Source organism: Pteronotus mesoamericanus, unplaced genomic scaffold, assembly GCF_021234165.1.
Source record: "Pteronotus mesoamericanus isolate MK-2021 breed Mesoamerican mustached bat unplaced genomic scaffold, CSHL_Meso_final contig_657, whole genome shotgun sequence".
NCBI classification, from domain to species: Eukaryota; Metazoa; Chordata; class Mammalia; order Chiroptera; family Mormoopidae; genus Pteronotus; species Pteronotus mesoamericanus.
This window is the reverse complement of record NW_026555229.1, coordinates 841,932-866,009: the sequence shown is the minus strand read 5'-3', so window position 1 is coordinate 866,009 and position 24,078 is coordinate 841,932. Positions and strand designations below refer to the sequence as shown.

General features: G+C 42.1%; 1 protein-coding gene across 1 annotated transcript in view; it reads left to right on the top strand.

The window, feature by feature from the left end:
- Nucleotides 1-24,078, top strand: part of BLNK (B cell linker) — a 72,210-nt gene that overhangs the window by 4,143 nt on the left and 43,989 nt on the right. Inside the window, exons 2-3 of the mRNA XM_054581293.1 lie at nucleotides 19,984-20,049; nucleotides 23,569-23,618. Coding sequence (XP_054437268.1) covers nucleotides 19,984-20,049; nucleotides 23,569-23,618 — 116 coding nt within the window. The remainder of the gene's footprint in view (nucleotides 1-19,983; nucleotides 20,050-23,568; nucleotides 23,619-24,078) is intronic.

Below are 24,078 nucleotides of genomic sequence, written 5' to 3'. Positions count from 1 at the left end.
TCTCATCTCCCCTGTGCCCCCATCTACAAAATGAGTTCACACCAGACAATTCCCAGAGTCCTTCTCTGACACTGTGTGGTCCTTTAGGCATGGAGACCATGCTTAACATATGTTACATCCCCTAGCACTATTATTTTATCTCATGACCCTCAGGAAATATTTCCTGATCAAATTATTGATGTATTTGAGACAAACAGTTTTCACAATATTTTAAAACTCTTCTCCTATTGTTTTGAAAGCTGCCCATCTCTGAACACAGGGGTCAGAGGATGATTCTAGACAGAGCCCACATGAGTTATCTAGAAGGTAGTTCTGATATATTGAGAAGGACAATGCAATTAGAGCCCAAAAGGGCTGGTCTCCAACTGCCAGTTACTAGTTATGGTTCTGGAGAAAGACCCTCAACTTCTCTGAGCCTCAGTTTCCTCAGCTGTCAAATAAAACTAGAGATGCCTTCCTCACAGGCTTGTTGTGAAGACCAAGTAAGATAACATGGGCTGCGGTGCACTGAATAATATTTGTCCATAATCAGTATAACTCCCTACTGTCTCACTTCCTACTTTTGGTAGTAGACCCAACCGTCTTTCACTGGAATGGCATGCAGAGCAGGAAGTTGTCCAGGGGCTCATGGCGGATAGAGCAACTCTTCAATTCACATATGTCTGGGGGCATCTCTCCTCACGTTCTTCATATACTTAGGTCAGAAGCCAGTGCCGATGTGGGAGGGAAAAAAGGAGGCGTTGAACCTGATGGTAGAAACAAAATAGACTTCCTGAGAAGTGTAGCTTTCCATGCTCTCCACACTGCCGGATATCCTCTGCGAATCTGCTCAGCTGGGCCATCTTGTGTCACACTGATGGATGAAATACTCAAAGCATCTCTGCCCTTGTGGAAAAGCTACATGGGAGCCACATTCCTAGAAATATGTGTGGATTTCAGGATTATCAGCTAAGGAAACTCAAGGCACTCTTTCTCACCTATAGCTGGGCCAGGAAAACCCTAAACCAGAGTCTACACATCGAAGACACGCTCTCTTCTGAATCCAATGATCATCTGTGAGCCATGTCTAAACAGCTCCTCACTCTTCATGCAACCAGTCTCCAAATGGGCTATGATACAATTAATTAACTTTCCAAGAACTGAACCATAGTACATTCCAGCCCTGCCTCCAATATCACTGGATTGGAAGAGATCTGGCTGGTACTGAATGCTTCAGGCAGCACATTTACAGACAGTCTCTGGTTTTCCCCCCACAGATGACTAACCTCTCCTGTTTTGTGTAGAGTTTACTAGTTTGGTTCATTTTCAGAGAGGATCTAACTATTGCCCTTATGCAATAACATCAAGAAATCTAGGCTTGTTGAAGAATATGGTTGAGGGAGGAAAAAAAAAGAGAAATTAAATGACAGCTTGCTATAGGGAAATTGAAACACCAGATGGCTTTCTTTGGCTTTTTAACAGACCCTAGAGAAGTAGCCTTTTCCTGCCATCCCCCAAGATATTGCTGCATCATTTAGATCAGTGGTTCTTTACCCGGGACAATTTTGCTCTCAAGGGAACATTCAGTTGTCATAATTGGGGTTGTGGGTGCTGTAGACACTAAGTAGTAGATGCCAGGGGTGCTTCTAAACCTCCTACATTGTTCAGAGCAGTCCACACAGCAAAGGATTATCTGGCCCAAAATGTCAATAGTGCTACTGTTGAAAAACTCTGATTCAGACCAAGAAGCACACATTCATTTACGTGTTTTTTATAATGATGGTATGTATTTAAAGTTTAGAATATTATATATAACTTTGCAGTTGATGTGGCCTCTGCTTGCTGGACTGATTTTCTTTGTCTGGGATGGTTTGAGTAAGGGGTTGTCAAGGGGAAGGGCTAGAAGTACTTGGACCTATATTTCAATGCTTTTTTTAAAAAAATTTATTTTTAGAGCGAGGGGAAGGGAGGGAGAAAAAGAAGGAGAGAAACATTGAAGTGCAGGGGGAAAGAAAGGGGGAGAAATATCAGTGTGTAAGAGAAACATTAATTGGTTGCTTCTCATATGTGCCCCCACTGGGGACCGACCCCTACATCCCAGGCATATGTCCTGACCAGGAATCAAACCAATGACCTTTCATGTTGCAGGATGATGCCCAATCCACTGAGCCATACCAGTCAGGGTATGAGTTGTTGTTTTTTAAAAAATTTGCTTGTGTAATGAAACTAGATTCCATGAACTACATGCACCATTGAGGTATATGTTGTTCACCCCTGGGTAGAGAAATGGGAAGAGAAAAAGTGTCTAGACATAAGATCATCTTGGAATAGTCTCTGTTTCTACCTCTGTAAGTAGACTTGATGAGTCTTAAGTGGAAACCCTTAGAGTTGGGGTGGAAAGCAAATTAAGTAATAACATAGCTATTAAGAAGTTTGAGGGCTTATGGATCTGATCCAGTGGCCAAATAGTGGACAGATGTAGGCATTCTGTTGTTGTCCTGGAGCAGCTTGTGTTGCCCTGAGGTCTATGGGTAGAACACTGTTTGAGAAAAGACAAGTCAAGGGATGGAGGGGAGATGATATGTATTTGCTTGTCTATCCTTTAATATCTTCTCAGTTACATATGAAGGTGCTGCAGCTATGTCTCTGAGGCATGGATTTGGAATAACTCTTCCATCAGCTGGCATGGTTGCTGCTGCAGCATTCACCCTCTCTTGCCTGGCCTCTCTGTGGCTAGTGGTGTATACTTTGTGAAACTGATGGATGGATGGGTTTTGAGGGTACAACTTAAAACAACAACCCCAAAAAGCTTATTCTAGTTCTATTATAAAGCAATCCTCTATCTCCGCCATGTCACCTCTGTGACATTTTAAATTGGTATTGATCTCATCCAGATGTCAGGGAACAGTTTGTCTGATTCTCTTATACTATTGAGAATGGTGAGGGGGTACATATGTGAGGGATCCAAGCTGGCAGGGGGCTGCTTTCTGATACAATGTCAGGTGCTCAAGGCTCCTGTTCAATCTTAGATTCTGCCTCCAAACTAACGGAGCTCCAGTGCTCTTGCCAACTATAGAAATGGCCTTGCCAAGGAAAACTTTTAAGTCCACTAAACCAGCTAAGGGTCCCTGCTCTTCTGGTCTGACTCACCTTCCCCTACCTGTCCTGCCTCACCTCCCTTCTGGAAGGACATCCATCAGCAGCTACACCTGCAGGCTTATTTTTAATTCAGATGTTTTTATAACCCTTTATGATCTAGAATCCCAAACAGGCCATTTTCCCTCAGTCCAGTTTGGCTGTTTCACTGCTCATTTCAAAAGCAAGGCAAGGAAGCCAGTCTCAGTGACAGCTCACCCCTCCTTAGTGAGTCATGCTTCTCCATTAGCCACTTTCTTGAGAAAGGAACTCATAGCCCCAGGGGCATCCCTGCCTCCCCAAGACCTCCTCCATCCAGACCTCCTCCCTTCTCACAGTGAAGGGAATACGCAGCAGAGGCCACTGAGCTTCCTGATAGCGTGGCCGTGCCCTCACCCAGGCCCCATGCTTCAAGAGCCCCATGCTTGGTTTTACGCTCTGCTATTGCAGTCTTGAAATTCTGCATAACTTTCAACAAGGGGCCCTGCATTTTCATCTATACTGGGCCACCCGTTCCATGAGCTACGAGGCTGACCCACCTCCCCCTGCCATGAGTAGGGGCACAGACATCAATGGAAAAGCCCCCACCCAGATCACAGAGGTTCATCTGTCAAGGACTGAGAGGCCATCTCTTCAGCCCCCTTATTTCTCAGGCAAGAAAGCTAAGGCCCAGAGATTTGAAGTTACCTGTTCAAGCTCACACCCGCAAAGAAAGCCCTCTCTAGAACTACATCTCAATGTTTGCCTGCCAAGAAGATAATTAGCTACATACTCCTTTTTTATTTTTTTCATATTTTGCCTGTGTTGTTTACTGACCAATAAAACATTCTAGCTTTGTTGGTATTCTAAACATTTTCTAGACATTTTCTTAATTAAAAGGCAACCAATTTACTAGTCAGAATCCCCAGTGAAGTCCTGCAGAATCATGCCGTCAGTATTTCAGGCTTTTACATGTTTCCAGCCCAAACTTGAATCCCATGCTTACTCAGATGTGTTTGCTGTTCTACTGATACACATTTTTAAAGAATGCTCCCACTTATCAGGTTCTAAATTTAGGTATCTTACTATGTTGAGACTTAGCACCTCTGCAGTGGCTTTCTCTTTCTAACCTTTGCTTTCTTTTTTTAATTAAAAAAAATACTGACTTTATTGGAGTAAGGCATTGGTTTATAAAACCAAACGGGTTTCAAGTGTACAACTCCACAAAACATCATCTGCGCACCACATTGCGCACCTGTCACCCCAAGTGAGTCTCTTTCTGTCCCCATTTCCTCCCCCCTGCCTACCTCCACCGACCCCGCCCCCACTGCCCTCTCGCTGCCATCACATCTGTTTCTGGGTCGATGTGTCATCCAACCCCCAGTGCCCCTCTCCCCTGATCAATGATTCACTGCTTCATTCATTCATCCCGCAGTCTTTCCATTCTGCAGTCAAGAGACATTTATCGAGCACTCGCTGTACCGCAGGCACCGATAGGGTCACTGCCCTTGAGGAACACAGAGTCTACTGGGAAGAAAGACGTTTAATCAAGAAATTCTAAAAAAGGAATTGCGGGGAGAAGCAGTTTGACCCATGTAGCATAAGAATGGGCCTGAGGCCTACACTACTTCTTTACCACGAGATGAGGCGTTCACGCAGGCTGTGCCAGGCTTATCACCTTGTTCGGGGATATCTTTCCCTGTTTCAGGCTCAGGGAGTGTTTCTGTTCCTTTTTTCGGCATGGGTGTATGTTAGTGGCCCCCAGGCACACCTCTCCCTTTCAGGTCGGATCCTTCTGCTGTGAGAGAGCGGGGTACACGCAGGCCAAGCGGCTGCAGGAGCTGGGGAGTAAAGCATAGTTTCTGACAAAAATAATAAAATAAAATAAGATATGAAATAAAATGCTTCCACAATAGTTCCTGCAGTCTGAAAATGAGCGATAATTACGCAGAGCGGAGCTGGTCGTCCGTGTGGACTGAGTAAGCAGGGATGCTGTGGCATAATCCAGGAGGTGCCCAGAGAGCTGTTTTTGTTGGAATGGAAAGCACATGATCTTTGGAATCAGGCAGACCTAGGTTTGGATACTTACTTTGCACTTACTAGCTCATGGTCTTTGAAAAGGTCACTTAGGCTGTTTTAGCCTCAGCTTTATCAACTGGAAAATGGGAATGATAATATATACCATTATAGGGGTGTTGTAACAGTAACTATGTTGACTAGAAAAAAAGAGCTCAGTGAATGCCACCCCCCTGCCAGCCAAATCCTTTTGGCCTGGGCTTTCATGATGCCCCAGATTGTGTCAACAGAGAGGCATCCGCATGGGATAGGGCAATGTCTCCCGATTCTTGGTTCAGAATTAAATGCCACTAAGTGTTATAGGCTCAGGCATTAAGTTGTTATACGTCACTAACACCCAGGCAGGAATCATTGATCTAATGTTGATCTAATGTCAAATCAGACCAAGGGGGCAGAGGGCTGCACTCTTCTACCTCCCACACACAGAGGGGACTCAATAACAGCTATTAGCTGAAAGAATGGAATATTGTTCAGCAAAGTGGTGATAAGAAAGAGGGAAAGGTCAGGGGAGGGAGGCCTCACCTAGCAAAAGGAATTCCCAGGGTGGAACCATGACTAAGTGTGCTTGGACTAGAGGGTTGGAGAGTTGAGTTCAAAGTTAAAAGAAATGTCCTCCCACGTTCAATTTTTTGTTGTTGTTGTTTACTTGATAACTTTACTTGGATCAAAGTATAAAAAGCTGCAGAATGAAGAATAATCTTTCAAGAACATAAGGCAAGTAAATGTCCGTATTCAATGCTGAACAGGAAGGGAATTGACATTTTACAATGTTTTAGTGCAAGTAAATACTGGAGAATCAAATACAAACATAAGAAATATACTTCCAAAACAGAACATGGAAAAGGTAATGCTAAATCATTGGAAAAGTGAACCCTCTACATATACGTGAGCAATTGGCCTTCTAAATGGTCTCTATAACCTGTTCAGGGTCAAAGTTCTCTTTCTACAATGGGAAGACTTTTGATTTCCTATCATCTCTAGATGGAAAGACCATCACAGTTGTCAAATCAACCCCAGGTGATCGGGTCTAATATCCCTGAAAACAACCTCTTAAAATAATTAAAACAAAAGCCATTCATGTAACTACCACAAAAGTTAATTGAAAAAAAAAAAAAAGTGCTTCAAAATTGCTTAAGACTGCTCTATGTCCATGAAGCTTCCTCCTGGGGTGATGAAATGTTCGGTCGGTAAGTAGGTAGCGATGGTGACTGTACCACATTGTGAATATACAAAATGCCCCTGAGTTGTATGCTTTGAAAAGGCTGGAATGGTGCAATTTATATTATGTGTATTTTACCACAATAAAAAATTGATAATGAAATTATTTTCCATACTTACCATAAAATAGTATATTTGGGGGAACCATATCATATTCTTCTTTGACCAATTCGATAGTGTTTCAAAGTTTTAAAAAATGTGTTTTTGAGAAACATTTCTGAATGGTTTTTAAGAATTTAAGATTAATTCTTAAAAGAACACACTCAGAGTCTTAAAACACATTTATTTTCTAGAAGTACACAGGATTACATCTGCAGAATTTTTCTGAAATATGATTAGAATTATTTGTCATTTGGTATTCCAAGTTTGAGAATTGCCAGTTTCGTAAGCAAATGTATCCCTTTCTCCCAAGCCCCTCTGGGCTGTGTGGGCGGGTGAGAGCAAGAACCAGAGAGGTTTCTCAGTGCAAAGAGGAAAGAGCGTGTTTCCGCCCTTTGGGACCCCAGGGCTCCTGCCCTTACAAGTGGGGATGGGGAGAGCCGTGACAACTTCTGTCACACCAAGTGGCAAATCTTCTAAGAACGTTCTAAAGCTAATACACCATAGCGTCCTTGTCATCTCATCAGTCTCAGGGGGGTGGGTCCCCTGCCTGACTGCCTCTGATAGGGTAAAGCATGCCAGGGTTTGTTGTTGTTTTTTTAAGGACTCGGGGTTTTAGTAGGATCATCCCTCCTCATAGTTGTGCCAAGTCAGCCCAGTTTCTGCCTGCCTGTAACCCAGATCAGCAGTTCAGACATGCCAAAGACTACCACAAAATATTTGCAAATCTCAGTGTGGGAAAAGGAAATAAATGATAGAGTGTCTGGAAAAACTTGCAAATGACTGTCTCTAGTTAATAGGTGGTTAGCAAGACAACCCAGGCTGTGAGAGGCTCATGGGTAGAGTGCATTCCCCACAGGCCAGCACTCCGAGGTTTGGTTGTCTTTCCGACTGGTGTGTTGAGAAAGGACACAAGAGGTTTTGGTGTTGAGGCCTCCTTCCAGCTGAGTTCAGGCAGCTCTACTTCTGAGCATGTGCTGGAGCCTGGAGAGCCTCCTGCCACATTCCCTCCTGCCACCTGGATGAACCACCCTCTCTCTTTCCCCTTCTGCCTGTCATCTGTCCCTTCCTCTTTTTTCTCTGCCCCTCCCTAAAGACAGTAACAGGCCTCTAAGATCTCATGCCTCCCTCTAGCAACAAGTCTGACCTTGAGGACGAGTAGCAGGGCAGTGGTGGGGACACGTGTGTCCCCAGTAAAAACTACGTGGCTGGTAGTGGAACTAGATGCTTTCTGCAGGGACAGAGAGGAAGGTGCCCAAAGAGGCACATGGTCACCTGCCCTGGGGAGTTAAAACCAGGTAGCAGGTGACACCCAGCGGTGGTTGGAAACGTAGGCTCTGAAGTAAGACAGCCAGGTTTTGAATCCCATCTCTGCCGTTTGCTAGTTGAAGAACCAGGGGGAAATTACTTCACTTCCTGGAGCAAAACTTCCTCATTTGTAAGAGTGGGATAATCACTGCAATGTGAATATAGAATGTGTATGTGTGTACACCACTGATCTGTACACGTAAAAAGAGCTAAGATGGTAAATCTTATGTTATGTGGTGACTTTTTAATCACACTTTTTAAAATGAGGATAATCATAGAACCTACCTATCATTGTGAGGGTGAAATGAGATAATGCCTGCAAAGCCCCTGGCACATAACACGTGCTCAGTAGGAGCTGGCATGCACTGTTGCTGCCGTTGATTATCTGAGTCTGACCACTGGCGTGACTTCCTGGGCTTTTGGCCATAACTGTGGCTCTGGGCTGTGGATGACAGAATCCTGCCACGGAAAAGCTGACCCTCTAGCAGGAGAATCTGGCCCTGTGTGGAAAGGCTATGGAGGAAACAGCGGAGGGGCTCCTCAGCTAACTCATCTTGGGGCAATGGTGAAATTTCCATGGAGTGTAGTTCCGTCCCTTACAAAAGGAGGTGGACCCAGGATAATCCCTAAGTCTGTCACACTGTCAAATTTCTGTGACTACCTAGGAGTCAGGGTTTTAAAGCTGTGTGGCCTGAGACAAGTATCACGGCGTCTCTGGGCCTCAGTACCTGCATCTGTGACTGGCGCTGCGGGCGCTCACTCAGCCTTGGGAGGCTTCCTCAGTTATCACACCATGGAGGCAACTGTCAACATTTCTGTGCTGGCTCCACTGTGGAATCACTGTTTAGATGGAAGCAGTCTTGGCTGCTTGATTTGCAAATCTAAATATAACCTCAATAAAACCACAACGGCAGGCTGGAGGAAGCAGGACATGAAGAAGCTGGGCCAGGACTAGAAGTGGCTATGAAAAAGGCAGAGCAGGGAAGCTGGTGCTAGGACAAGTTCTGCCACATAACAGTGCAAATAACAGTCTAGTCACTAAAAAGTGACACTTTGTTTCAAAATGATGGGTGGTGGCTGGAGGCTTCAGCCTTGAGACAGAAATTATCCAAAAGAAAGCTACTTTGTGTGGCTCACCCAGTCTCTGCCTATATATCTGTCCTCTGGTTTCACACAGGTCAGGTTTTTGTCAGGCCAAGAGCTGGCTGAAGGGACCTCTTTCCTGCATTATGAGATGGCAAGACTTGCACTGAGTTAGCTCTGTGTCTGCATGTGCCTTGCTCAGTGTGCATTCACTGAATATTGCTATAATAAATAAGACAAATACACATCTTGTATAAAACAAATAACATCAAACTTTAAGGGGAACCCCCAAATCAGTAAATCAAGACAAATAATAGCACAAGATATTTTAAATCAAAATTAATACAAAAAAAAATCCCCGATGAACAAAATACTGACATTTTAAATGAAGACAGGACGAGTACTGCTGATTCATTTAGCCTCAGGCCCCACTGCGGTGACACAGCACGGTGACCCTGCAAAGCTTTCTTTGAGAGCGCTCGGCCTTGCAGCCGTCGGTTCTGCCCTCTGCCCAGGTGAGACGCTCCTCACATTATCCCAGCACTTTAGGTTGGTGCCCCACTGCCACGGCTTGGCTGGCGCCCAGGAGAGCTGCCTTCATACTGATCTCCCAGCCAACAGTGTCCCCAGGCCCAGACCTCCCCACAAATCCTCCACTCTTCGCCCCTCATCAGGACACACCCCTGAGTAAAAAGGTCTTCAAGGGCTTCCCACCATCTATAAACCTCATCTCCTGCACCCCAAGCTTATTTTTTACCACACCCCTCCCTCAAATACCCCAGATTTTTGCCACTCTCAGCTTCTTACTGGATCCCAACATCCTAGACAATTTCACCTCTGAGCCTTTGCACTTGTTTAACTAACAGGCTGCTGTCCCTCACCCTCTTGCCTTGTGAATTTCTGTTTTGCACAAGGACCCAGCTCCCAGGTCTCTTCATCTTAAAACTTTTAATCAGTCACCCCCTTCTTAGGTTCCTCCCAGCTCTCCGATCTTCCCTGCAAAGAATTATGAGTGGTTTTCACTTGTTACCTATCTGAATCATGTGAATTGTTTTAAATTCGCTTGTGTTACTTTCATAAACTACAGGGGAAAAAAAACCTTTTCAGTTTAGGACCCAAAAAACCAGCTTAAGATATAAAATACAAAAAAATTTCACACGAACCAAATAATAGTTCAAAAACTGCTATTAGACTAGAGATTAAATGACCAGTAAGTAGTACTACCTGAAGTGCTACAAATTCAGGTTACATAAAAGTAAAACTTAAAGCCACAAAAGAACTGAGTGTCCATGTAATTGGACCTTGTCATTTTATAGGAAACAATGATGCATTGGGTGTCGCTGAGAATCGCTCAGGTTTGCACAGCCAGGAAGCAGCAGAGATGAGAGGAGATTCTCGATATACTCATTACGGTGCTGTTTTCCTGCAGGGACTCCCTTCCTGCGCCCAAGAAATGGCCGGGAATGGGGAAGGGATGACTTGAGCCGGGCCTTGGGCTGGCGGGGCTAGAATGAAAACAATCGTGGGTTTACAACAGTGGGTTAATTATGTCTAAAATGCATGGTTGGGTCCAGGTCGTGAAGGCCTTGGAAGGTCAAGCTAGTGAGTTCATAGTTTATCCTGCAAGGGACAGGGAGACAACAAAGACTATTCATAAGCAGAGTGTCATGATGAAAGGGGAAGCTTAAGAAAATAAAGTTAGGGAAGTGAAGAGATTGAAAGTAGGGAGATAAAATGGGAGGCCACTGGCATAGTCCATTGTTCATATGGTCACAATGGACAGGAGAGGACGGAGACAGATAAAATTCATCTGAAGATGAATTGACTAATGATAAGAGATGTAGAGTCAAAGAGAGAAAAAAGGTCATAGAAAGGTCAGAAGTTTCAAGCCTCAAGATCCAAGAACACCAGATTATAAATGCCACTTTATTTTCTTGTCAGACACTTTAAATTTTCCATAAGAGACTAACATTAAAATTTAATTACAAAAATAAAATGCACTGTAAAAATGATGAGCAGGATCTTAAAAAGAAATCCAGAGTCAACAACATGAGATCATATAAACATTAGAAAAAGGAGGAAGTGAGCTAAAGAATCAGCCAACCCAGTGATGATCATTACATTTAAAAAATCCATTCACAGCACAAAGAGGTTAAGAGGCTGGATGTTTTCCTTGCCTCCATATATACCAAGGAAAATATTGCAGAGATTTCTACTCCAATTTGATCTTAGAAACATGAAAGTTGGAGATACTGGGCCAGTTGTGAGAAGACATTCTAAGGGTACCCAACCGAGTAGGTGTAGATAGATAATCCACAGGCAGCCACCTGTCAGTCCTGGGAGCTCGAGGGGAGACGGAATAACTCTTGTCAAGGCAAAAAGTCAGGTTTGATTCAGCAGACGCCGATGGCTGCAGATTCTCAGGGAGGAAGTGGCCTGGTGCAAACTGGGTTTAAAAACAGCAGCTGAATAGGGCCCTGACAAACCTTCCGACCATGGACTGGGCGGGAGCTTGGGCAGGCGCCGTGTTTCCTGCTGCCAAGGAGCAGGTGTAGGCGTGGATCCCGGAGGCAAGAGGAGGGCCAGCCCTGCGGTTACGGAAAGGATGAAACTCCAGAACTGGACCTGAGGTTAAGATGTGGGAACGAAGAAGGGGGAAGGAGTTCCTTGCTCCTTTTGTTTGCCAAGAGTCACTGTAATATGAGAGCCTCTTCAACCCATTCCTAAGTCCAGATTGAACAGCGATTTTCTTATTGTAATAACTACGTATAGTGGCAGGTGGATACTGGAACCATCGGGGGAACACTGTGTACAGGATCTTCTAACCACTGTGCTGTACACCTGAAACTAACACAAACTAACATTGAATGGAAAAAGAAAAAAAGAAATATGCCTAAAATTATAATTTTAATTTTTCTTTAAAAAATAAACATTAAAAATTAAATAAACAAATGGGAATTTTGTCTGATCAACATTACTTTGCATTTCACCTTTCCTGGAAAGAGAGAGTGAAAAAAATAAGCCCAAACCTGCCTTTTCATGATCCTTTGTAAATGCACTAAGGAGCCAAAAGGAAACAAAATGTTTTCTGCTCCTCCCTTTTTTTTTTTTTACTAAACTTTAAAAACTATACTTCTTGCAGATGATACCATCTTTTAAATCATCTCCTGTGTTTAATAAAAATATTGGAAAGGTATCATAAAATACAGAAAATTTTCTTGGATATTTCTTTAGCGATCTGGCCAAAATACCAAAGTGCAGGTGCCTTCCCAGTGCTTCGTGGCCCTGGGGGAGCTCCACATCCCACTGGTCCAGGCTTCCTGGACTTGTTCTGTCTCCCTCCAAGGGCAGTCAGCATCTATGGATTCCTGTCCAACTTGTATGCTCTTAGCCAGTAAGTCTACAAAGAATGCCTATTCTGACAACAGTGCCAATGGTTCTCAACCTTAGCCACACATTGGAATCGCTTGGAAGCCAATGATCTGGGAGGATACCAGGGTATGAGGATTATTAAAAGCTCCCTAAGGTGATTGTGATATAGAGCCAAAGTCAAGATCACTTCTGTAGCCTAAATTTTCTTCCAAAAAGAAGATATATAGAGGCTGCCCATTGATGTAACCTCACAACCTTAATTCAGAAAATACTCATTCAGAAGGCGGAAGTCCCCGCACTGGTGCCAGGCGCAGGAACAGAAGGTTGGCAGGCGAGAAGTATCTCTGTGCCCAACTGGTATTGATCGGAGCACAGGTGACGGTAAAAGCTGGTCAGCAGCCACAAGTGATTCTTTCAGCTCTTTTTCCCTTTTGAAAGTAGACATCATACCACTGCCAAATAGTTCCGTTTGTCAGTGTGTGCCTTTCCTGGGAAGAGGGTCTGGGTAAGGCTTTGGCATCTCATTATGGAGCAAAGAATAAGACCTGCCACTAAAGATATTTCAGACATTAGAGGGCAGGTGGGAAGATACGCTGGAGGCTGGCAAGCTTCCTCTTCTGCTTGCAATTAAGCCTGGCCCAGGAGATAAACCAGCCCTGGTCCTTAAAAAAAAAAAAAAAAAAAAAAAAAAGTTCTCAGCCTTCCGTGTGCATAAGTCACCAGTCCTAGCAAGTTTGTTAAAATGCAGATTGCTGGGGCCCCCTGGGATTTTTATTCCCCTGGTATGGTTTCAGGCCCAATAATCAATTTTTTTCAAACTTTAAAAAAAAATTCTTACCTGAGAACATGCTTACTGATTTTGGACAGGGAGTAAGGGAGGCAGAGAGAGAGAGAGAGGGAGAGAAACATGATGTGAGAGGAAAACTTTGATGTGTTGCCTCTCATGAGTCACCTGACTGGGGACTAAATTTGCAAGGTGCCCTGACTGGAGCCAGTGCCCTGACTGGGAATCGAACCTGCAACCTTTTGGTTTACAGATGACACTCCAACCAAGTAAGCCACACTGGTCAGGGCTGAGTTTTAAATTTTTTTAATTTAATTTCATTTTTTGGCAAGCACATCATTTTTAATTATACTAAACTTAGTGTTGACTAGCACACTCCCTTCTTACACTTCACTACAGAAGACTATATGGAAGCATTTGTTAGTGCTAATTCTTAGTGCACCCTAAGAACCCCCAAAATTCACCTATTTGCAAAGGGCATTTCTGTATGTTAGAGGTCAAAATGCCACTCCATACCAGGGTACATAAAAACCTACAGTTTTATGCAGAACTGAAGCCAGCAGGCCATTTCCACGGGTGGGTGCCAGCCAGCCATGCCAGGGTGGGGAGGGTTCTTAGCCAACTCTCCCTGCCACCACCCATCGCCCTCCACGCCCCAAACCCAGTACCAACAACAACAAAACCAAACTGAACCCAGCTCTGGGTCGCCTTCTGGCCTGGAGGAAACCTACCCAAGTGGAAATGTTGCCCCCTGCCCTCACGTCTCCAGCAGGCAGCACTGATTGGAGTTTTGTTTCTGGTCAAATCCAGTCCTCCGGGTCTTAGAAGAACCGTTACCTGGACTGCAAACACCAGCGTGCGCAGGCTCTTTACGTCCATTATCTGTCATTCTCACGCCAACCCCACAAGGGACCTTGCACTATCCTCGTTTTACAGATGGGAAAGTTAGGAAGTCTTCAGATCTCACCCTGGAAAACTGTTTCAACAGCGGGGGTCTGGTTTGGAGGCCCAGGAGGAAACCTGAGATTGGCTGCTCTCTCCCGCCCCTCAGGCCCAACCCCGCTGATCCAAGGCTCCCAGAAGCAAGGCCTTCCGTTCTTACTCTCAGCAGCATCGGCTTCTCCTGGTCTCCTCAAGTCTGCTCTGGTCTTCTCTCTGGCACAGGGTCCTGACACTTCACCACTTTCTGTCACGCCCACCTGGATCAGAGTTTCAGCTAGTGAAAGGCCTTCAGTTTGCAGGGGAGGAGAGGTGCAGGTAAAGGTTAGGTGGCTATAATTTTGTAACAAGCATGCATGGTGGCGGGGGTGGGGGGGGCGGGGGTGGTGCTCAGCTTCTCAAAGTGATCACATCACAAGGTTGTGCACCTGAAACTAATATATGTCAACTGTAACTAAAAATAAATTTTTAATTTTTAAAAATTCCTCTGTTAACCTAAAAGTAGAAGTTCTTTTGAAACAAAAAAGAAAAAAGAAAGACTAGCTGGCTAAGCAGACAATGCCTGAGGGTGGTACTAACTTACAAAAATGTTCAAATGGAAAATGCAAATTACAAAATGTCAAGTATGAGCTTAATCATATGACATCTATACACGTTATATGTGTGTAATAAAAATGGGAAGTATTCAATTAAATGTTAATAATGGGGGAGACTGATATCTTAAGTATTATTTCCAAATTTTGATGCAATGAACGTCTCTTACATGTAGCCACCATTACAGCATCATACAAAATAGTTCCCGTGCCCTAAAAATTCCGTTTCACCCGTTCATCCCTCCCTCCCTTCTCCCAATCTCCTGACAATCATTGACCTTTTTACTTTCTCCATAGGTTTGCCTCTTCCAGATTCCAGTTGGAATTCTACAGTGTGTAGCCTTTTAAAATTGGGTTCTTTCACTTAGCATAAATTACATTTTAATCAGAAATAAAGTTATAAAATCTAAAACCATACAGCCTATGCCACTACTTACCTGTGAAGTCAAAAAAAAAAAAAAAAAAAACACAAGAAAAAAAATCACAGCTTCTTTTGTCATTAGAATCACAGTACTCCGTTCCACTTTTACAGATTTCTTGCCCTTGAAATTCTGGGAGTCCAGGGGGGCTGCTTACTACATATCCCGCACCTCCATGGGGGCTCTTGAGCCACCTGGATGAGTCACCTGCAAACCTAGTAGAAGTGCAAATTCTTTGACTGCCCCCCACCACACCTACCCGGTCAGAAACTTCTGGGATGTTTGAAACTCTGCATTTCAATAGCTTTCCAGGTGATTCAGATGCAGTTTAATGTGAAAATCACTGCTCTGTCAGATTCTAAAGGAAGCCACCTCTTTGCAGGCAAAAAACTGCTAGTAACTTTCTAACGATGATCTGTCCTCTCTCAGTACATCATGAGATCTAAATCTGTTGAGATTCAGGCGCAGGTAGGGTCACACTACTATGGTATGCCGTTAAATAACTAAGTTTTTTGACGTTAATTGAAAAAATTTTAAAGCAATAGGCAAGGAGAGAGTATAAAATTTGATTTGGTTTATACAAGTAATAATAATTATAGTTACTTCTATGACCTTCCCATCATTTTTAAATGCTGAAATGCTAGGCTGCTTAAAAACTTACCTATAATATTGTTCTAAAACATACTGGAGAAGCTTCATTCTTCATTTTATTTTGCTAAGTGAACATGGCTAGCTCTTCACAACCTTAAAAAATTAAAGTATTGTCATTCTCTATCCTTCTCCCAACCACAGAAGTATCTCTCTGGAAGGTCTAATCAAAGGGAAACTCTTTAATGTCTTACCTGTTTTCGCCTATGCACGATTTATCACAAACAACTGATGTTTCAGTCCTCCCCAGGAACAGTCCTGTTGCATAGTCCTTTGTCATTTCATATGATATAAGTTGAGGTAGAAAAAAGTACTCCCAAATGGAGCTGATGATACTAGAGAGAGGGGAAGCTGTGCGTCACACAGTGTGTGCCTGGTTGAGCAAATGAGTCAAGAGCATCATCACACCGTCTCGGTTTGGGGGCCCTGTGCTTTACCAGGTAACAGGTGTGGCAGCTATAACTGAGCAGTCAGTGGACACCAGGATTTGTGTGAACAAGATGCAGAAAGAGAAGAAAACATTTAAATGCAAAATGTATAGTTTATGAAACACTTTCACCATTTCCTATAATTGTAATAAATTTAGTAAGATACTAAAAAGCAAATGCCAGGAAGTATCAAATACCAAGTTGAGCAAAAGAAAAAATTAACATTAAATTCTTCAACAACAATTTACATGTTAATCTACACCTACAGCAAAGTTGCTTTTACAGAGTCCTGCAGAAGTAACGCCTGCTTGAGTGTGGTTGGTAGCGTAATAATAGGGGTGTAATAATTTATAGTTTGAATTTGCACATTTCACCTGAAATGTCAGATGGCGTGTTTGAGTGTGAAATTGTTATGTTACCCAATTACATGCTTATGATTTTGTAATAAAAAATTTTGTGAAAAAAGGGACATTATCTGTGCTGAACCCCATATAATCAGCCCCTGGATCCCTATTACACTGCCTGTGTCCAACTCTTGGCAAACTTCTGAAAGGATCCTTTACTCTGGCTCATTCTTCCCTTTGTCCTGTTAAGCATTAACTTAAGCCAATGACACTCCATTCAGTTAGTCAGCTTGACTCACAGTTGACCTCTGATCTTCGTTTGAAATTACGAAATTTCCTCCCAATCAATACATTTCAACCTCTCTCTCTCAATTTCTTTCTCTCCACTCCCAGTCCTCTTTTTTTCAGTTTTCCCTCATTCCTGTATCTCAGAGATTCTCTATAGTTCCTCAGGAAAAGGAGGAAGGGGTTTGACGCAGCTTATGTGTGAACAAATTCTAGAATTCTGCAGGGTTCTGAGGCAACTCACGGGTCCAGCTCTGGGGACGCTCTGTGTGTCTCTGATGGTTTAGGCGGTCCCCCTTCTCTCACCCCACTCTTTCCTCTGCTGCTGAGCCTGGTGCTGTGCTGAGTTCACATGAATGGGATCAACATGCCCAGCCTCCCTAACTGGGGATATAAAATGTCATCAGTTTTCCTTTGTTATCCAAATTATAACTCGGCACTGACCCCTACCCATATCCCAAGTTAGGCCGCAAATTGGGTCCCCTAGCTGTACAGGTAATTCCCCAAGATGCCCTAAGGATGTCCCGAAAGGTTTCCCTTGTCCTTGTACCCTGCCCTCCAGTCTCTCCATTCTCTGTGCTCCACTCCTCTGGCCCGTGGAACCCACCCCTCCCCACAACCCTGGGGAGGCCAGGCCACAGTACTGACAGAACACTGCTGTAGACTGAGGGACAATAGAGGGGAATTATCTCACTGAAAATGGCTAGCAGTGCCTCTGGGAATGGCTCTTCTCAGAGCTGAGGCTTAGACTCCAGCCTCAAGTTCAGGGCCACCCTGTCATCCTTCTACCCTCCCCATCTCCCCATCATTGACTATCCCTCAGGTTCGTATATGCTCTTCAGGACTCTAGCTCCTAATGGTCATTAGGCCTAGAAGGAGAAAGAGCTCCCTAAAATCGCAGTTTAAGTTCCCATTCCTTTTCTGAGAACCCCGTTTTTCCCAAGACGATGAAGAGTACAAATATCCATCTCACCTCACCTGGTTGCCCAACGGCCCCAATAAACAACTACAGCAGAATATCAGCATAACTGGGTTATTTGGCCTCAAGTTAACACTTAGTGGAGGATGCCAACAGGCCAGGCCAGGCAGAGATCCTCTGACAAGTTGCCTTCTCATCCTCTAAACTTCTCCATACACACCAAAAAACTTCACGGTGAATGGGTTCTAAATCCTACAGAGCCAGAGAGTATTTCTCCCAGATTCCCCACAACCAACAGGGTTCCATAGACCTATGCTAAGCGGAATTGTGCGCCATTATTCATACTACCTCGCAGAAGGCCTGGCTTCCAGAATCAGAGAAATCTCCAGGTACAATCTGTGTACGGTCTTTTCATTTTGTTACCTGAAGAACCCAATCAAATAGTTTCCTCAGAACAAAAGAAAGGCTTGACTAAAAGGTGAATTCAAATGTCTTACTCTTTCAGTGCAGAACTATGTGAAATATATATAGTCAGCAAATTATTAGGAAGATATCAAAATGTGGCCCTATACGTCAACTTTGTTAACATTTTTCTATATGTATGTAAAACAGGTAATAAAAGGAATATGCTAAGGTCATGCTATGAAGGACCAGACAATATGGAAAAATTTCCCTTGTGAAAGTCTCCTTTTTATGAAGCAGAAGCCCCTCGCGCACCCCGAGCCACTGATCCTCGCCCTCCAGCTGTAAGGACTGACAGGGGCTGAAATCTCCTTGTCTGTTTGCCAGTCTTTGTGCCCTGCCCCTAGGCAGTGTCTGCTGAGGAAAAAAGGGTCCCTTTTTCTAATTTGTGTGAAATTGGTTTGGACAACAACCTTTCAATGACCTTTTGCATCCCTTTCTAAAGAGTTATGTACATACCAGCATATAGACATGGATGTGTCCTTCCCCCCGGCCCCAAAAAGGTATATGCTACACATAAGCTTACCACTAAGAAGGGTTTTATGCCTCTTTCTCCTTTTTAATTTTTTTAACCTAATATTTTGGGGGGATTTTTATAATTTTTAAACCTTTTAATTTTTGTTTAACTTAATATTTCTTGGGGATTTTTATATATCAGTAATACAGATTTTTAAAAATGGGTTTGTGTTATTTCACTGTGTAATCTTATCAAAGTTTACGTAACTACTTCCCTTTTAGTGATCAATGGGTGTTTAGGTTGTTTCCATGTTTTTTAGGGGGGAGGGAGAAAGGATTAGGGTTATTACCTCTAATGCTTGTATGTATATGATGTAGATATCTATATAGTGGTATAGTTTTATGATTACATTCATAAGGCAATCCCTAGCAGTGGAATTTCTGGGTCAAAAGTCAAGGACATTTTAAATTTTGACAGATATCGACCATAACAGTTTACATTCCCAAGAATATCTGTATTCTCATACCCTCATTAACCGTGGGTATTACCACACGCGTTAAGTTCTGCCAGTGGGATAGGCAGAATATATCTTGTTGTTGTTTTAGATTTCTTGAACAGTAAGTAATGTTAAGTATGTTCTCATTGGACTGTTGAATACTTGTTTTTCTTTTCTGTAGCTATGTATTCACATCCTTTGTGGTTTTTCCTTTTGCATTGTTAATCTTTTTCTGAGTTGTAAGATTTCTCCGTAAATCAAAAATTGTAATTATTGTTATTATTATTATTTGTTGCAGATATTTTATCCAGCATGTCAATTACCTTTTGATTTTGTGCACATTGCTTTTTGTTCTACAGTAGTTTCAAATGTCTATGCAGTCAGGTTCACTAATCATTTTCTTTATGGATTCTCTATATGTGTACCTTCTAAATGACAATTTTTCCAGATTCTACTTAGTAAAGTTAACAACAACAGAAAATCTTGGGCCTGATTTCAGCCTATACTGTGTGCTTCAAGGTAGCCCTATCCTTGCAACATAGGGGCTTAAAGGACAGTAAGTGATGAACAGTGATGCTTATGATAGGATCAGAGAGAGGGCTTTGGCCTCACATGTCTCCTCAGAACAGACAGACCTGGGAATCGGAATTCCTCTTCACAGCCACCTGAGACAGGCCCAGACGTCCAACGGATGGGGACATGGCCCAATGACCGCATTCCTTATAGAATCATAGAATCAGCCACCCTTTCCATTTTGCTAAAGTAGCAGATGGATGCTTTAATTAAATGTAATTAATTAAATGTAAATAAACACAATATAATTCATGCTATTTGGGAGTTTTATTCTAGGGTTGTCTGTCTCCCCCTCTCCCTCACTTTCTCTTCTAGAAGGCTAAGAGACATACTTTTAAAAAATCAATTTAGTTATTAATAGTTTATGTTTAATTTTTTTCCTTACAGACAGCTTCAAAAGATGGTCCATGATATTAAGAACAATGAAGGAGGAATAATGAACAAAATCAAAAAGTAAGTTAGACTTCATAGCACCATACAAGCACTTATAAGAAAAATATCTCATGCCAGCCTGTGCTACAGGGAGAAAACAAAGTTCTTTGTTACCCGAGTGAAGAGTTGCATCCTCTTTGGCACGTAACCCTTCCTTGCCCGTGGCTAGAGTCCACGGCACTCAGGTCCATATTCAGGAAACATGATGGGTGAATGGGGTGGTTCTAGGGGTGTTCGCTTCCCCCCTGCCACTGCTCAAAAGGTGAGTGATACCATTTGAGGTGCTGAGCAAATGTCAAAATGATGTTTATTGAAGCAGGAAAATTAGCTTCCAAAACCACTTAGCTAAGGACCACAAGGACACGGTTGGAGAAATCCAAAAGAGAAGTTCCAAGAACACAGCCCCGCCTTCTTTAGGATGCCATGCCTCTTTTCCATATTTTGATTTCTGCTTTTTCAATTATTACCTTCAATGATGTTTTCAGTTGGCACTTGGAGAGGGAAAGCCAGAATTCTAAATCTTCTTGCACACCAAAAACTCTTAAACTTTATTTATTTATTTATTTATTTATTTATTTAAATTTTATTTTAATTTATTTTTTCAAATACATTTGTCTCTGCCAAGGGAATAGAAATTGTACATGAAATTGCATCTACTTGCATTTGACACTCAAAATTTAGATCAAGAGGAAAGGGGAAATGTTATTCTGTTAATTTAAAGTTTTTTGTTTAAATTAATACAGATTCACTGGGATTGGGGAGATATCAAAGAGTTCAGAGTTGTATAAAGTCAAAATCTCCCACTTCTTCACATTGCTACTTTAACCTACTTCCCAGAATGAACATTGTCATGTGTGAGTTTGAGATATATATATATATATGACACATACATACATGTACTGACAAAGCCATATACATATCTATACACACATACATTTTCATCATGAATGGTATCATATTACACAAACCATTCTACCAGCTTGCTTTGTCTGGTGATTTTACTTAATGTTATGTCATGGACAACTTTCTTTGTTGTTATGTGAAAATAAACCATATTTCCTTTTAAAAAGCTGGTTAATAGTCTACTGCAAATGCATTATTGTTCATTTATCAAACTATATATATTGTTGGACATATTTTAAAGGCAGGGTGGGAGTTTAAACTGTTACAACCTTTTTGGGAAGCAATTTGGTAACATCAATTTAGATAAAATCAAAATTTGGGGGGCATTTCTTTCTATTTAACTGTCAATAATATTTCAACAAATATCCTTTACAGACTTTTAGCATACCAGAAAGCTAAATTCCTGAAATGAAATCTCTGGATGGAAGGATTTGTGCCCTTGAATTTTTTATTGATATTAGCAAATTCCAAGTTTTGTACCACCAACAGTGTACGAAAGTACATTTCCCTGTGCCATCAGAACAGAGTATCTTCACTCCTTTTTGGTATTTGCTAAACTTAAAAATAAAAAATGCTTTTTGTGGTGTTTTCAGACTATAAAACATAATGAGTCATCTCAATAGGTGTAAGTTATCATCATAAAATAGTTAAAACAGTCTCCTACTTGTGGGGCGATAGTCACCTCACAGAGGAGGAGGCTTCGCCTTAATGGTCTGTCCTGTGACTGGGAAAGGTGTGTGATTGATTGCATTTATTAATTCAGAACCTCGGTGAAATGAGAGAACCCTGCCAGTCATTGTTTTAATCACTAGCGATTCTAGATTAGTCCGCAGTTGCCAGTTTTACAATACACCAGTTTTTTCAATAGCATGAAGCCTCTGTATGAAATGTCTATCCTATGGTTAGTCATACTAACAGCAGCCAGGGGGCCCAAATATTTCCAGACAGTTTTTATTGCATTATTCCCATTGTTCCCCAATACATTTGACAAACCGTGTTTCTTCTCAGCTTAGGAATTATGGCTGCCGCTGTCCGAACCCTGGCCAATGGCTCTTTGGTACTAAGTGACATGCAGTTCTCAGCTCTCACTCGTAGCCGGGCAACAGGTGCCACCTTGAAGGGAGGAAGCACGGTTGAACACACTGGTTTCTTAACACAAAACCGTGACAGAGTTGTCACTGGTCCATGGCTGAATGAGAAAGTAAGGGTCTTGAAGTGCTGGGGGTTGGTGTGCAGCTGCTGGCTGCTCAGGCCCAGGCCCCATCTTTTGTTCCTGGTTAGAGTTCAGTGCCCAACAGTCCTTTCTTGCATCTGTCCTTTATTCTGAGATGATGATCTTCATTCATTTGGGGAGGAGGGTATTAAAATACACCTTCATTTCTTTTATGAAATGATTACAAGAATGGGTAATGGTTTGTGCTTTTTTGAAATTTTACTGGTCTTTGAATAGACCTGGCACCAGACCCAGTTTTGTCTTTGTTTTTCTTCCCTACAACACCATTGTTATTCTCTCTCTCCCAGCCTCATCGTAGGTTTAATGATTTGTATCTTCCTGGCCCACCCTGCTGGCTCACTATGAAAACTGAATGAAATAATACAGATATGAGAAACTTTGGGAAAACAAAAAGCAGAATTTCTATACAAATATAAATATTGCTATTTTTGCAACATTATAATTTTTGATTATGCCTTGTTTTTTTCTTTTTGTAACCAAACATGTATTTCTAAACTGCTTTTTTCCCCCCAAGAAATGAAATATGTTTGGTGTGCAATGATTACCTTATATGTTGCTTCTAAAGGATGCGATAGTTTAGTGAATAAAGTGTAGCAGATATAGGTTTTCTTATTTAAAATTTTTAATTAAGTAAATCATTCTTAAATAAAATGGGTAACTATTATTAAAAATAATAACTTACTATAAATCTTAGGCATTTCAAATAATGGGGGGGAAGGTGTTGCCAGTACTTATAAAAAGCCTAAAAATTGGGATACATTTTTAAAATGTAATTTTAATTTTCTTCTTTTAAATAGTGGGGAAAGATTGTGAATATTCAGAACATTTTATTTGTGTATAAAGATCCTACAGTAGTTTTAAAAGTGCTTGAAACAGTACAACTTCTAAATAAGCGAAATTTTACAACCCTCAACCTAGAGATACTCACTGCTCACTTATTTGTCAGTTTTTAATGGCGCAAAAATCATTTTGGTCCAACCTACAACTAAAGGGCTCTTTATAACTAGTTTTTCCTATTAAGGCGTTTATGAAATTATTTATTAGAATAGAGTACATCTTCCCTTACCTTCCTACCAACAAATCAACATTTATCATTTATTTTCCTTGAAACCCTGGACTCAGCGCTTACTAGTACTCTGACCTCGTGAAGCCCTTTCTCTACTTGGCTTTGCCTTTGCCAAGTCACAGCTACATTGGGCACTGCAGAGAGGGGAAGAGGTGGGAAACCTTTGATCAATGGCTTTATGGCATTGTCAATATATTTGTCTTTCAGTGCAATGGGTCCATAAGAAGCCATTGTTCTATTAGTTATCCATCTATTATCTCCATATCTGCTTATATTCTGGGCCTTGACAATAGCTGTCCTACCCACTGACCATTTGTCTCATGGTTGTTACCTACAGGCTGAAAGTCAAAGAACCTCCAAGTGTTCCTCGAAGGGACTATGCCTCTGGTAAGAGTATTTCTAATACTTGGATTCTTGACTAATTCAATGTTTATATTTACCTCTTGAAAAGGGAACTATGTTCTACTCATATGAAAACAAAAGGTGCCCACCCTAATTTTAAGAATGACCTAATCCCAACCATCCATCCATCCATCTATCCACTCATCTACTTATCAAACATTTTTTAAGCATCTTCCATGTTCCAGGCACATACAAAGTCTTGGGTTGAAATACAGTGCTAAACAAGATAGATATAGCCCCATACTTACAGAATTTATATACCAGAAGGGAAGATAGATGTTAAAAGCCATCACAATTCAGTGTGATCAGGAAGCACAAAGCTGTACAGCAGTATCTAATCTAACCTGAGGTGGAAGATGTGGAGGAAGTGGGAAGGAAAGCCTTCCTGGATAAAGAACTATTAAAATGGATATCTGAAAGCGGGGCTGGAGGGAGTGTGGGAATT